This window comes from Anomalospiza imberbis, chromosome 5 (genome assembly GCF_031753505.1).
Source record: "Anomalospiza imberbis isolate Cuckoo-Finch-1a 21T00152 chromosome 5, ASM3175350v1, whole genome shotgun sequence".
NCBI classification, from domain to species: Eukaryota; Metazoa; Chordata; class Aves; order Passeriformes; family Viduidae; genus Anomalospiza; species Anomalospiza imberbis.
The window spans coordinates 47,293,869-47,307,807 of record NC_089685.1 but is presented as its reverse complement, the minus strand read 5'-3'; the positions used below and the strand labels follow the sequence as shown (position 1 = coordinate 47,307,807).

Here is a 13,939-nt window from a genome sequence, read left to right as displayed (position 1 = left end):
ATCTGTAGGTGCAGGCAAATCAGTTTGAATTGTGCACTGTTTCTTGCCTTGTTTCTTTTTCTGGTGCCTGTGGCTTGCCAAGTAAAAAGCAGTCAGAAAGTTTTCTTTTATTATACTGACTCGCCCTAGCAATAAGATGAAATAATTTAATTTAGCAAGGTGGGTAGTTGTAAGATGGCAGTCATCATGTAGTAAAATTGGCTTAAATACTTAATGAAAAATGCCAGTTTTCAGATATTTTTGTCCTGGCAGCTCCAGGATTTAGTGACCTGAGAAGCTCTGTTCCAGTCCATAATAAAGCACTCTGAAGTATTGATTAGGGAAGCATCAGGGGAGTTAGCACAAGTTCACAAGCACAGACCCACATCCACCCACCCACACTTCCCAGCAAGTACATAATTTAAAGTACAGTCCCACTGCTTGGCCATAAGTATTTCACATTACTGTTCAAAAACAGGGGAAAGATGTTAAATTCTGAATGTACCTCAGCCAGTTAGATCTGTGTATCAGACTGCTTTTCCTGAAGGAAACATCAGCTCCCCACTCCCTCACATGTGTGACTTCAGGTGACGTCAGCAGCACAAATGGGAATACTCCTCTTTAAATTTATGTTATAAATAGATTTTTAAATTTTTATTTAGGGAGAGCATGACACAGATTAGTTTGCTTTAAAGTAGAAGAAGACTAGGTGGCCTGTCTGTTTTACTTTCCTGGTTTCCTTACTAAGCAAAGTATTGTTGGGTTTAGATTTCTAAAATGTCAAGGTTAAAACTGGGGCAAGGAGTGGAGAAAAAACAGTTGACACTGGGACGGGAATGATACTCTGGAGGAAAGATACTGCAAGAAAACCCTCTAGAAAAGATAGTTATTTCATGAACTACTGATAGTTTTATTTGTTCTTTGGATTTGGTACAGTTAGGACTAGTAGATTTTACTTTTTCTGAGCATGGCTTAGTTAATAGACTGTTCAGTTTGAGAAACCTCCTTCACTTTTGTATTAAATCTGTAACCTTCGCTGGCTTAAAAAGTCTTCCGAAAAACCACAGCATTGCAGGAAATGCTTGGAGGTGACTCAGTCTTTAGCTCATTTATGGGCTGTAGCTCAGTCCTTGTCACACTGCTGTTACATCAAAGTTACACAGAGACTGTGTTGTGGCAGGGCTCTGTTGCTCGGTGAGCTGGATGACATCAATAACTGGTTCATTCATAAGGGTCCCCTTGGCTGAAACCCTACCTAGTCTCCAACTGGGTCAAACACAGACTTAATTATCTATTTAACATGTATTACTATTAAAAGTCAGTGGGGAAATTCTTGGCCTTGCTGAAATAGTTCTGCTGGTGACTTCATCGAGGCCAGCAATAAAACCTCCTACACCACATAAAGTTCAGAATGACTTTCGGCAAGTTGCTAAAAAACTTCATGCCTTAGTTTGCTCTTGAAAAACACAATGCATAACATTACCTTTCTACCTGCAAACAACCTTTAAGAAGATCAATTAGGTAGTGCTTTGAAATTAAAAAATGCTTTATACTTCATGCTCTAGTTATTATTATACATCTTAGCATTATTCAAATACAGAGTACTTCAAAATATTCTTATTTCCATTTAATGATTTTTTTTCCCCCATAGAAAACTTTGTAGATACAGGAGGCATTTTTTCCTTTTGTAACCACAGTTAATGATACGAACATAATACAATATTACTATGTCTTCCAGGCTTTGTACTTGCACATTGTTTTCTTTGATTTCCCTTTGAAAGACAGATTCTGACAGTTCAAAAGCTATTTACGCAATCCCTGTGATAGTAAACTGCCTTGGTAGGTGGATTTCACTGTCTGTACGGGTGAGTGAGCACCCCTGGCTGATGCCATTCCCAGCAGTATACTGGGGAGGTGACAGAGGGACTGGGGAGAGCCTTGCCAGAGCCCTGCCCCTGTGGAATACACATCCCTAGGCTGTGTGGGAGCAAACACTCTCACTGCCTGAACATTTGCAGCAAAAGCTTATAATATCTGTTAAAGAAAATATTGGCTTTCCCAATTTCTCATTTACATTCTCATTCTGTCTAATAAATTATAATAAAGTATTTACTGTTTTGATCGCAAAAGCAGTTTCTCTGCCTTTTTTTTGCTTTGGTTCTGTTTTGGGTGGGTATGCCAAGGTTTCTCCTGTTCGTTTTCTCACTTCATGTGTGTCATTTGGTCATATTGGTGTCTTCATTCTAATGTTTATTAAAATGTTACTGTCACTGCCAGTCTGAGACTGTGAATCAGAACTAAGAATGTGTAATAGTTTATTTCACATTTGAGTAAATTTCTTATACTACTTAAACACTATTATGGGTAGTGTTGATCTGAGATGAAGTTTAGGTTTGGCGATACAGAATGCCACTAATTTGAGTCTTCTTTTATTGCCATCTGCTGTGGGTTTTGCATCCACAAACATGTTTTTTTTCCTGAGTTTCTCTTCGTGGTAATAGACGACAAGCTGACACATCTGGAAGGCGTCTTTTCTTGGGCCTTTATTCAGTTCCCAGGCTCTGAGGGTGATGAAGAGTAATTCTTGAGGCAGGCATTGTTTCGAGGCTCTCACTCAGTAATTTTGTGAAGTGGTCTAGCTTGCTGTCAAGCTGGGATGGACCTGCAGTGATGGACAATTGGGGTTTTTCTGTCAGCCCTGCTGCCTGGCTGGAGTGATAGCACTATGAGGTGTAAAGGCCAACTCCAGAACCATTCCCAGCTCCGTGCTGCTTGGAGCAGCCCCCAGGGAGTTTAGTAAGGAAGCAGGTGAAGGTGGCTGCTGGGGCTAGAGGTTTGCACCCCCTCCCAAGTTCTAGCAGGGTTAGCAGCCGTGTGGATAGTTCATTAACTCATCAGCAGCATAATTTGAGCAACTGTCTTTATTTGTTGTTGGCTTAGTTGCTTGAAATACTGACATGTTTTGCTCTGTAAGCTGCAGAATTCTTTAAATGGAAATCCCTTAGCTGCCAAGACACTTCACACCATGACACAGGTTTAGATCTCGTGCAGGTTAACACAGAGAAAATAGTGAGGGTAGGACAAAAGTCGACTACTCTTGTTTACCCCCAGTCTAGAGCATCTAGAAAAGGGTGCAAAAAACAACTGGAGCTCTTAACTCTGTAGTAATTTTTGATACACCAGGAAAAATTTCTTTACTTATGTAGTGACCCCACTGTTTGCCTCACCTCACCATTAAATAAATAACACTGTCCATGCTTTGGTTTACGTATGCTCTGCAGAGCAATACATGATTGGCCATGGCAATGTGAAATGGCACTTTTGTTGACTATTTCAAGGGAGGTAATTATAGGAAAGGTGTGCTAGATAATAAGGCTAACATAAAAAATACCAAAATTAAACTAAATGCAAACGCTTAAAGTTATTATCAAGACCATCTGATTCAAGTACTTCCCTTTATTTTTTTGTTTTCACACATTTACAAGCCACCAGTTACCTGCAAGATGTCAAAACTATGATTCATCATCAGTGGAGCTTACATAGATGTGTGAGTAAGACAAGGGGAAATTGCACAGAACTCACCATCTCTCATTAGAGCCACATAGCTGATCTTTTTTTGCCTCTGGTTTTGTGCAGGTCGCTTGAGAGTATGGCTATCCAAGTACTTATTTTGCAAGGAATTATTACCTCAAAGAATTGAAATTATCATTAAGTACTATTCCAGTTACTGTAAGGATGGCTTAGTCCTGTGAAAAAAAGTACCTACTAAGCCATGTTTTCCAGGAAGTATTCTCCAAGAGAAGATTATTTTTTTTTTTTAATAAAGCTGGTGCTGATAGATTTTCCCTTTTGGTTTATTAGCAAACTGAAATAGCTTGAGAAATATAATGCAAGAAGTCTGCCTTTTGTCAGACTACTTTCACTCCAGCTGTATAAACCCAAGGAATTATGCATTGTACTTAGTAAGTAGGATATAAAACACCCCTTGTGGGCATTTCACATTGTCTTTAAAAACTGAATAGTAATGAAGAGACTGAGTCAATTTGTCCCTGGCTGCAGTGTACCTGTGGTTTTGGTGTCTGCACTGGCACTTCACTGCAGTGCCTGCTTGCTCTGAGTTCACAGAGTCATGGTTGTGGTCATCAGGTCCAGCCCCCTGCAATGGACAGGACAACTTTCACTACACCAGGCTGTACAAAGCCCTGTAAATTGAAAATTTCTGAGGATGGGGCATCCACCACCTCTCTGAGTAACCCATTTCAGTGTTTTACCACCTTCATTGTAAACAATTTCTTCCAATTTCTAAGCTAAAATTACCCTCTTTTAGTTTAAAACCCACCTCCTGTCACAGCAGCCCTTTTAGGTACTGGAAGGTGTCTCTGGAGCCTTCTTTTCTCCAGGCTGAACAGCCCAAACTCCCTCAGCCTTTCTGACAAAAGAGGTGCTGCAGCCCTCTGATGATGCCTGTGGCCTCTCCTGTAGCTCTTTCAACACGTCCCTGTCCTCGCTGTGCTCAGGGGCAAGAGCTGCATGCTGTACTTTGTTCTTGGGGTTCACATAAAGCTGCCCTTTCCCTGGTGAGGAAGTTTTGCTGCTTCTGTGGGCCAGCCAGGCTGAGGAAGCAGTGCAGGAGGGGATGTCCCTGCCTGTGCCCTGCTCAGGTCAGTAGCATGTGAAGTTCCCTCCCTGGGAGCACAGCCAGAGCTCGGGCACACAGGGCTGGAGAGAGCACAGCTTTTCTGCCTCTTCTGGGAACTGGGATCTCTCTGTCAGTCCACACATGTGGAAACATTTTTCCACCTTTCAGATTAACTTAAAGATGGGGATTAATTTAGCTTTACAAAGAGCTTTTTGATTCCCACCTGAAAGTTGCTGTAGGAGCTGAAAATACATGGATGAACCAGTAGTGGTGAGGAGCTGTGATGTCTGTTGGTTTATTTGACAGTGATTTCTTTCTGCTTACCCTCACTCAAAGACTGAGGCAATCCTGTGTGTTCCTTCTTTCTATAGGACCTTCTTCCCCTCTCTCTCATGCTTGCATCCATCCCTCATTAAAAGTTAGGAATAAAATATCTGCTGAATAAATAAATACAGAATATTTTGTTTTCGGATGTTTCAGTTGCAGTGGCAGTATCAGTGCGTGGTAGTGTTCATTAGAGGAGCATTATGATAAACCCACCTGGACAGGCCGTGGCAGGGGCTGCCTTCTAGAACAATTCTTCTACACCACTAGGAAACACTGCACCTTTTTTCCCAGGGAAAAACAAATAAAGGATGGAAGAGTGGCAATAGCAACTTCTGATTAATTCCATGGCCAGGTGGCAAATGCATTACTTATAGCAGTTCTCTGTCTCCAGTGTTGGAAGGAAAAATCATAGTTGGAAGTGTTTTCTTCAGCCGTGATAGTGTTTTAGCACTGGCTTCCATTCTTTCTCACAGCTTTTAGCAGAACAGGTTTAAAGTCCTATGGTTTCTCTTTCAGTGTGTTTCTCAAGTTTCCAGCTTGTACCACAGTTTTTCTGGAGGCTTTATCTGAGAATATTCTGCTATAGTTCTTTGTTGTGTGGTGAGAATATTTTCACAGAAATTTCTAGAACCCTAATAAAAAACAATTCCGTTACATTTCTTGTGTCACATATTTTTTTTTCTGGTGATTCTGTGTGGTTTTCCACTTGCATATGGCTGTCTGCAAATGGATTTAAGTGCTTGGACTTGACTAATGTAGCAAATGGGATGTTGCTTGGGATCACATCATTGAAATTAGGTAAAAATAGCAAAAAAAAAAATTAAACTAAGCTAACTATCAAGCAAAGAGCCCTCCCAGTGCCACCTCAAAGGCTGTGGTACAGCCTTTCAAAGCAAGCAGTAGATGATTCACCATTACAGACATTTCAATCCAATCTAGAAAGCTGTATTAAATATATTGCAGGGAACATTCCTGCACTGGCAGGGGGGTAGGCTAAATGAGCTATTACCAGTAGCTCTTTTCCATGTCTGACTGATAGTTGGCTAGGAACGTGCTTGCTATAGTCGCCAATTTTTTTTCTTTTTCCTTTTTTTTTTCACTTGGAGAGCACTGGTGACATTGGCAGAAGAATGCTTCCTGTATTTGAAAGAGGTTTGTATGGCAGGGTAGTCCCAAAAGCAGGCTATTTTCAGAGGAGGCATTGACACTGATAGCCTTAATCCTTTTCTAAAGGCTTTTTAGAAAGGTTTTCATAGGCTCTGACTCATGTGAGAGGGTGTGGTGGTATTGAGGATATCTGTGGATTAGCTGCTACACATATTTTCGGGTCATTTAAATTCAAAGTCAGACGATCCTCCATATATTAAAAGTGCTTTTTTTTTTTTTTTTCCTTTGTAGTGTATGATTCATAGCTTTTGATTTTTCTTGGAATTTTTTTCTTCCCTTCCCTTATAACCACTGTCCTTCTGGGTAGGAAAATAATTTCTTCAGCATGGTTATGAAAGTGAGGTAGTGTGTTCCTCTGCCTGTGTCTGCTGGGCTCCACTCTAAAAAACATCTAACAGCAGTACAAATGAGAGTGATGGTGAGTTGTGTTTAACTCAGGTTTTTGGATATGTTTATAAAAGACTTTTTTCTTTTGAATTGCACCTTGGTGGCAGCAACAGCAATAGGAGTTACTGACAATTTAAATACTATACAATTTAATACTAATCAGGGATGTAGATGATACAACAGGTTATAGAGGGATGTTAGTACTTACCTTGTATCAGTGCTTTGACACTTACAGAAACTGCATCTTTCTCCTAAGTTTCTGCCATAAATGTAGTTGTCTTATAAACCTGGAAGGACTGATTTTTTGATCCCCAGTGTTTAAAACTTGAAACCTCCTCAAAATAGGCAGTATTATTTCACTGTTAATCTGACAGAAAGGCAGTGGAAAACAGATGAAAGGGCAAAGAGCCATTGAAGGGGGACACCATATGAAAGTCTGTGTACAGATTTATCCCCCATGGCTCATTTTCCTGGAGAGGAGCAGGTCTTTGTGTGCAGCATATTGCAATATGCTGCTGCTCTTTGCTTCTCCTGAAACTTTGCTTACAGTAAAGCTGCAAAATAAAAAGTTGGATCGCTCTAAATGTTCTCTTTTCTCCTTCCCCCCCCCTTTTTTTTTTCTCCCCCCACCATATGATGCCCAGGGACTCCAGAAAGCCTCGCTGAGAAGGAAAGGCAGCTCATGGGTATGATCAATCAGCTGACCAGTTTGAGGGAACAGCTGCTAGCAGCTCACGATGAACAGAAGAAGCTGGCTGCATCTCAGATCGAGAAACAACGCCAGCAAATGGAGCTGGCTAAGCAGCAGCAGGAACAGGTGAGTGATTATTACAGTGGCTTTCAGCTTAAATCATTTTCTAGAAGGGATTTCCAGCAGTTTATCTTTTACGCTTCATACCCTAAAAGTTGCTCTGCACCCAAAATATTTTCTGTTGGTTCTCCAAGGTGACAAAGTTTGAACAAAAACGTATCAGAAAAATGATTTAATTTGCAATTTATCCATATTGGAGTTGTTCAGAGCCTGGTGCCAATAATGCCAAGGTTGTGGGTTCAGCCCCTGTGTGGGCCATTCATTTAAGAGTTGGGCTTGATGGTCCTTGGGAGTCCCTTGCAACTCAGAATATTCTGCAATTCTGTGTTATCTTTCAATATTGTTAGGGTTTTTAAACTATCTATAAATAAAGAGGCAAAGTCAGCCCTCCTGAATAATCCCCCAAAATGGCTTTAATTCAGAAATACTGAATAGGCATAAAAAGAACAAAATGGAGCATTTCTATTGTAATGTGAGAAATGAAGAGGTTGGGTTTTGCCAACTGTGGAAAAAAGCAGAGAATAATATAAAGTCAGGGAACAAGTGTGACTTTTTTTCTTCTACACTTGAGAGGCTCGATTTTCAGTTCCTGCAAATATGTCCTTCACTGGAAGTGCAAACACGGTTTTCACATGTGAGCACTTCCAATGAGCATACATGGACACACAACACTTTAGGCAAAAACATAATTTTTATCACAGATTTCACTGTGCAGATTTTAACAGAAATTAATGTCTGCTTTTGTGCTTGAACATGAGAAGAGAATATATAGATATCTAGTTTAAAATTTTATCACAGAATTGCAGCTCTGCAAGTTTTATGAAACTCACAAAATTCTTTGAAATCTGTCATAGTTGTCATATTCATTGTTGGTATTGTACTTAAGTCTTAAGATTTCTCAGCCACTGCTGATACCTTCATTTATGCCTTGGTTTTCCCTGGTTTTAATTATTTAAAAACCTTATCTTAAACAAAGGGTATTTTGGCCTCACACCTGAAATCCCACATGGGGAGAACAGAAGTAATTTACCTTAAGCTAGAGAATTTCTATCATGCTGTTATTAGAGCAGCAAAGGTAGAGGAAGGAGTGAAGGTGGAATTGGCAAGATTCTTTCATGAGGAGATGTCCTGTACGAGCTGTTTCTTTACCCTGCCTCCTAAAGTCACTAGTGCCACAGGATGGCTGAGAGAGTTGAAAGTGAAAAAGAAAATGACAGTAGAAAAAGGCAATAAGACATTAGAATAACTAGGATTTCTTTTAATTGGAGAAATTGTGTATACTTCTGTATTATGCAGAAATTAAAATATCCAAACTCTGAAAAAAAAAGTAGTGATAAAAATAATTTTTCTTTCTTAAAGAAAGGCTCCAGAAAGAAAACGTTCAATTCATCTTATTAGATGTGGAGCTAACTATGAGTGAGTGTTTCTTATGCACATATTCTAATAGTAGAAAGAAAATAAGATACCTAAGGGGAAGAAAGCACAATATTTCCCCCAGTAAGTATGTATAAGTTACCAACTGACCCTGAGATGTGTACATGTAACACAGGGGAAGAGCAGAGCTCTTTCTAATATTTGTACTGCTGATCATGGGAGCAGAGCTTTTGTGACAACTTTCAATTTTCAAGTTTGCTTTTTAAGTTCAAGAATGGTTTATCTTCCTCCAGCCTTTAGAACTCTTAATTCCATTCTGTTAATGTCTGCTTTTTCCTTCATGGGTGTAAAATGTGTCCACAGTAGCATTTGCAGTCATTTAGGGGAGAGGGAGGGTGGAAGTCCTTCTGGAAAACTGCCCTTGGCTTTGAGAGGAGACTCCATGCACCTCCATAAACCAGTTTTGTGTTGAGCCTTGTGGCCTTGCCTGCCCTCTTAGTTTCTTGCAGCTGAAACACACATTGAAGAGTTAGTGATTTTTCCAAGCTCAGATCCAGTCTCTTTGTGCCTCTTTCTACTTTTTTTTTTTTTTAAAGTACACTAAGAACCTTCCTCCATGGTGTCAGATTGCCATTTGTTTTTGGGAATTTTTGAGCAGGTGGTGCCAAACAGAAGAGTATTTCTGGCCATCCTACTTTTTTGCCTTTTCTCCCTTCCTCCATTATTTTTTGGTTTCTCTGCTGGTATTGTTCTCTCTCCTGGGGAATTTTAGCAGTGCCATTTCAGTAAGATTTTTGCACAGGTCCTTGTCTTCTCATATCCAGCACAGCATTTTCCATAAGATTCCCTTTCTCACTGGTATTAGCAATGAATTGAGCACGTGCCCCTTGCTCCAGCAGCAGTCTCCAGGCTGCTGCCACCTGACCTAGAAGGTTTCTGAGCTCAGAGGAGAGGTTTAAAGAATTAAGCAGGGTCAAAGCTTCCTGTGGATGGACTCTGGGAATGGTAATCCATATCTCATGTTTCTTCTGTGCAATTTCTTCACAGATTGCAAGACAACAGCAGCAGCTTCTGCAGCAGCAACATAAAATCAACCTTCTTCAGCAACAGATCCAGGTCAGAGACACATCTCCTCCCATGCCCTCAGCCCTCTTTTCCTTTCCCTTTCCCGACTCTTGCCCTCAGCCATTGTTGCCATAGTTTCTTTAAGAATCTCTGCAGTTGGCTGGCATCTTGTTTATGGAAACACAAGAGGAATTTACCTGTCATTTAGCAAAACAAGGTCAGTTTCTGGAAGGCCTTATATGATTAACATGGTTCTTGTAGGGTCAGAAAGATGATGTTAGAGGAGCTGATCATGCAAGCAAGTAATTGCAGGACCAAATCCTCTTTCCTCAGGAGTGACAAAAGTATTACCAGAAAGAGTTTGTTTGGAACTGATGTCCTACAGCTCTGTTTTTGAGGTTTTGCTGAAGGAGTTCTCTTCAGTGATAGATAATCAAGTGCACCTCTGCCTGAGGTGTTGGGAGTCTGAAAAGTTTTATTTGTGGAGAAGTATTGTGTGAGTGAGAAGTTGGCCAAAAGGTGGTTAGATTCAGGAGAGCAGCTGTGTAAGTTCCAGGTATCTTCAGGTTTATTCCCAGGAGTAGAAAAAGTTGCTAAACCAGCATAACCAGTAAATTTTATTTAGCCTCTTTCTTCCATAATGTATTCAGAAGTTTCTTTTAATGCCATTGACTGTATTTCATTACTTTTCTTCCATGTGCATGCCCCTGTTTTGGGAACAATGCAAATCAGTTTGCCTGTAAAAGTTTCCATGGAATAGTAAAGGAGAAGTTTGACTTCTTACAGCTACCTGGGACCAGGGTAAAATCTCTGGTTGTTTAATCATGCAGTTTTGTACTGTTGCTGTAGACTATGTTCTGTTTGTTTAGTAGCAGCAGGATTCTCCTTCCAAAGGTTTTTGTCAGTATTTCAGAGGGAGCTGCCTAAAATTATCAATCCAAATTGTAACCTGTTTAAGAAAACTTAATTCCAGCCAATCAGAGGAGCTGTATGGCTTCATACTAGAAGAAAACTTGGCTATATAATTCCAGAGGACATTCTGTCTGTATCTGGACTTGGGTATTTATGAAAAACTCCTGGGAAGGTCCATCCCTCTGTTATAAGGCAACTTCTATACAAGATGTGCTTTGCTGAAAATAATTTTGAGATTGGTAAGGCTTGATTTGGCCTCGACCTCTGTACTCTTTTTTTCTTGCTTAATTTGTGTGTGGGACAGATTTTTCTTTATTGCTGCATTTTAAATGCGACTTTAAAAGAAAAACAATTGCAAAACCTGTACAATATCAAGGAAAATATTTGTGTTTTTAGCATTTAGCTATGGCAGCGAGAGAGGAAGTTGTTTTATAAGCAGTGAATAAAAATAAATTGAAGTAACGTAATTTGACCCCAACCCTTTTAAGTTTTAATGCCTGGTAGATAAGAATGAAGTATGTTGTTTTTAGGGTAGTGAAGAAAACCCTGGTTATTGATAATAAGATATAAAGCCTTTCATCTCTTGATCCCTGGTCCAAGTTTGACCTAAGTCAGTAGTAAATGAAAGTCAGCCAAGTACCATCTGATAGAAGCTGCAATCCTTAGAAATGATTTGGGGGTCTGTCTCAGGGGATTTCACATGAAATATTGACCCTGCTGAGGTCAGCATTTCACCTCCAGGGTGCACTTCACACAGACCCCATCAGATTTGTGGCACCCTACTTTTGGATGGTCAGGCAAAAAAGGTCAAGAATTTAACGGGCCAAAAGACAATACTCTTCTCTCATTCCCACAGAGCTGATCTGTTTGTAGTGAAATTTGGGTGATACTGCACAGGTAATCTGGGCAGTTTCATGCCTGTGTGATCCTGAAGTCTCATGAACCCTGAGTGAAGCCCATGACTCTGAAGGGAAAAACATATAAAAATAAAAAAAATCCTTATTGACAAAGCAAAACATTTCTCCTCAGTTAGTGACTGTCAGAGAAGAAACAATTCTTAAAGAAATTATCCTTTGTATATAAATTAAGGCAGTGAAGTCCCCCTAACATGCCCATGTTTAAAATGGTCAGTGAGTTCACAGTCAGCTTATGGGTTATGGTAGGTGGAAGAAAACTGTGACAAGAATGTAGCTGTGAGTTCAGCTTTTCTGACCTTGCCCTAATCAATCTAACAGGCTTCTGTCACACTGGCCTGAAGTTTTGAAATAGCATTAGATTTATTGACAGGGAAATATTCCTACAAAGACTGGATAACTGTTTGACTTAGGTGCAGTTGAATGATTGTGCTGTAGTTATGAACTCAACTTATTTATGACAAAGGAATCGTTTTACTTGAGCCAATTTTTTTCTAAGCTTGTAAGAGTTGCCATAATTCCATATAAATTATTGCACAGAAAAAAACGTCATTGAAATATTGTATTGAAAGCATAATACTCTAAGGTTAAAAAAAAAGCATAACCTGGCTGACCCCATGATTTATGAGTCCTTTCTCTCAGTGTACTAACTTGGAAACAGTTCCCTTTCTCCTTAGCCCATCACACAATCACTGATACACAATACATAACCAGGGAGAGACTGATGTCCCTCTCCTCCTCAGAGGACTGCAGATGCTCAGTGTAACTGCAGCTCAATTAAACTAGCACTTTTGGGATGCTGGAGAAAGATGCTTTCGTTCCTTGAGCTTAGAAAAATGTGCCTGCCATGTGAGTCTCTAATTGACATGTCTTTTCCAAGCCCATCCCTGCTGAATTAATTGGAAGGTGGTGTCACTAAAACAGAAAACATAGAGTTGGTTTAGAGAGTTAAGTAAACTGGAGGAAAGTTGCAGATTAGATTAAATTTGAGAACCTTTATGACCTCAAAATGCTAAAATGGGATCTAGATGGGACTTGGTGTTTTGGAAAATGTTTATAATTTTTTTTCTAATTTTCAGGATGTTCTAGACCTAATTTGTGAAGGGGTTTGAGTTTCTCTGAATAATGAACTAACGCTCCCCCATTTGTATTTATGCCACTTTGGAATGCATCCCCCATGCACACTGCTTTCTGCTCTGCCTGATCTTTGTGTGTGTAAGGTTTTCACTGTAAGGTCTCTGCCTGCTGAGTGTTGGTGCTCTTATCCCCTGCACCCCTTAGTCTTGCTGTTCTGCCATCAGTGGAACTGGAATGTGGGTTTTCACAGCTCTTGTGCATCATCAACCCCAAAGATTTCAGATTGTATTTCAGGATGGCAGTGATCTGCAGCTGTAGAGCAGGCTGACACCTCGTACAGCTCAGCAAGTTCTTGAGTTCAGTTCAGTTTTGCCCTTCAGGGCCTCAAGGGAACTCTCCAGGTTACCTACTCATCTTTTGTGGGGCCATAATCTGCTTCCTGGTCCCCTTACTCTAGAACCTGGGGCAGTCTGGGGCTGTGCAGCTGTCACGTCAGGTGGGCAGAGAGTGGGAAAAGCTTGGAAGGTGCTCATGGTGCTGAGCTAGTCTCCCAGTTCACCCCAAAGTTGTCCTTCTTCAAAGGGTGTCTCTGAAACAGAGTTGGGAGGGGTCATGCAGTTCACTTGCTCAGAGAAAAAGTCTAGCCCAGGATGCTGATGGAAGGGTTTGCTTTGAAGCTCGGTGATGAATGTCACTTTAATTGAACTATATTTAAAATGAAATATGGTTGTTAAAATTCATAAAGCAATTCATATTCAGTAGGGCACTGTTGATAAAATAGGTCAACCTTGCAGCCTAAATTGTGATAAAACTGATACTGCTAATCTCACAATTTTGTAGAAAACCTGACAATGTTTTATGTTTTTCCCTCAAGCCCCAGCTCTTGGAGTCATGTGATGACAAAAATGCCAGCTTTCATTTCTCCCAAATGCAGACTTCCAACTCTCATATTTCCAGGCAAAATCTGAAACCATGAGCACTACAAGTTCCAAAATTAGAAGGCAAACAAAACAGAGGCCAAATGCTGTTTTCTAATCTGTTCTGATTTTTAGTCAAAATTTTTTTTGGAGAGCCCAGCTCAAGTTCTTGGAACACTTCAGTTTGCCAATAATGTAAAAAAAAAAGATCTCAAAGCAGCAGGAAGCAAAAACACTGCTTTACAGTGTTTCTAACATTTAGGCCACAGTTTTGTTTGACTTTTTTGGTTTAATACTGTCAGTAATTGGCTACTAATTTGTATTCTTTTCTGAGTGACATAGTCAGCCCAAGTGCTTTCTGAAACTTGAG

At 40.1% G+C, this 13,939-nt stretch overlaps 1 protein-coding gene across 19 annotated transcripts in view; it reads left to right on the top strand.

The window, feature by feature from the left end:
* The window catches only part of SOX5 (SRY-box transcription factor 5), a 608,493-nt gene that overhangs the window by 459,603 nt on the left and 134,951 nt on the right, over positions 1-13,939 (top strand). For all 19 annotated transcript variants that reach the window (XM_068190516.1, XM_068190517.1, XM_068190518.1 and 16 more), the window contains 2 exons: positions 7,144-7,316; positions 9,732-9,800. In XM_068190516.1, the coding sequence (XP_068046617.1) occupies positions 7,144-7,316; positions 9,732-9,800 (242 nt within the window). The remainder of the gene's footprint in view (positions 1-7,143; positions 7,317-9,731; positions 9,801-13,939) is intronic.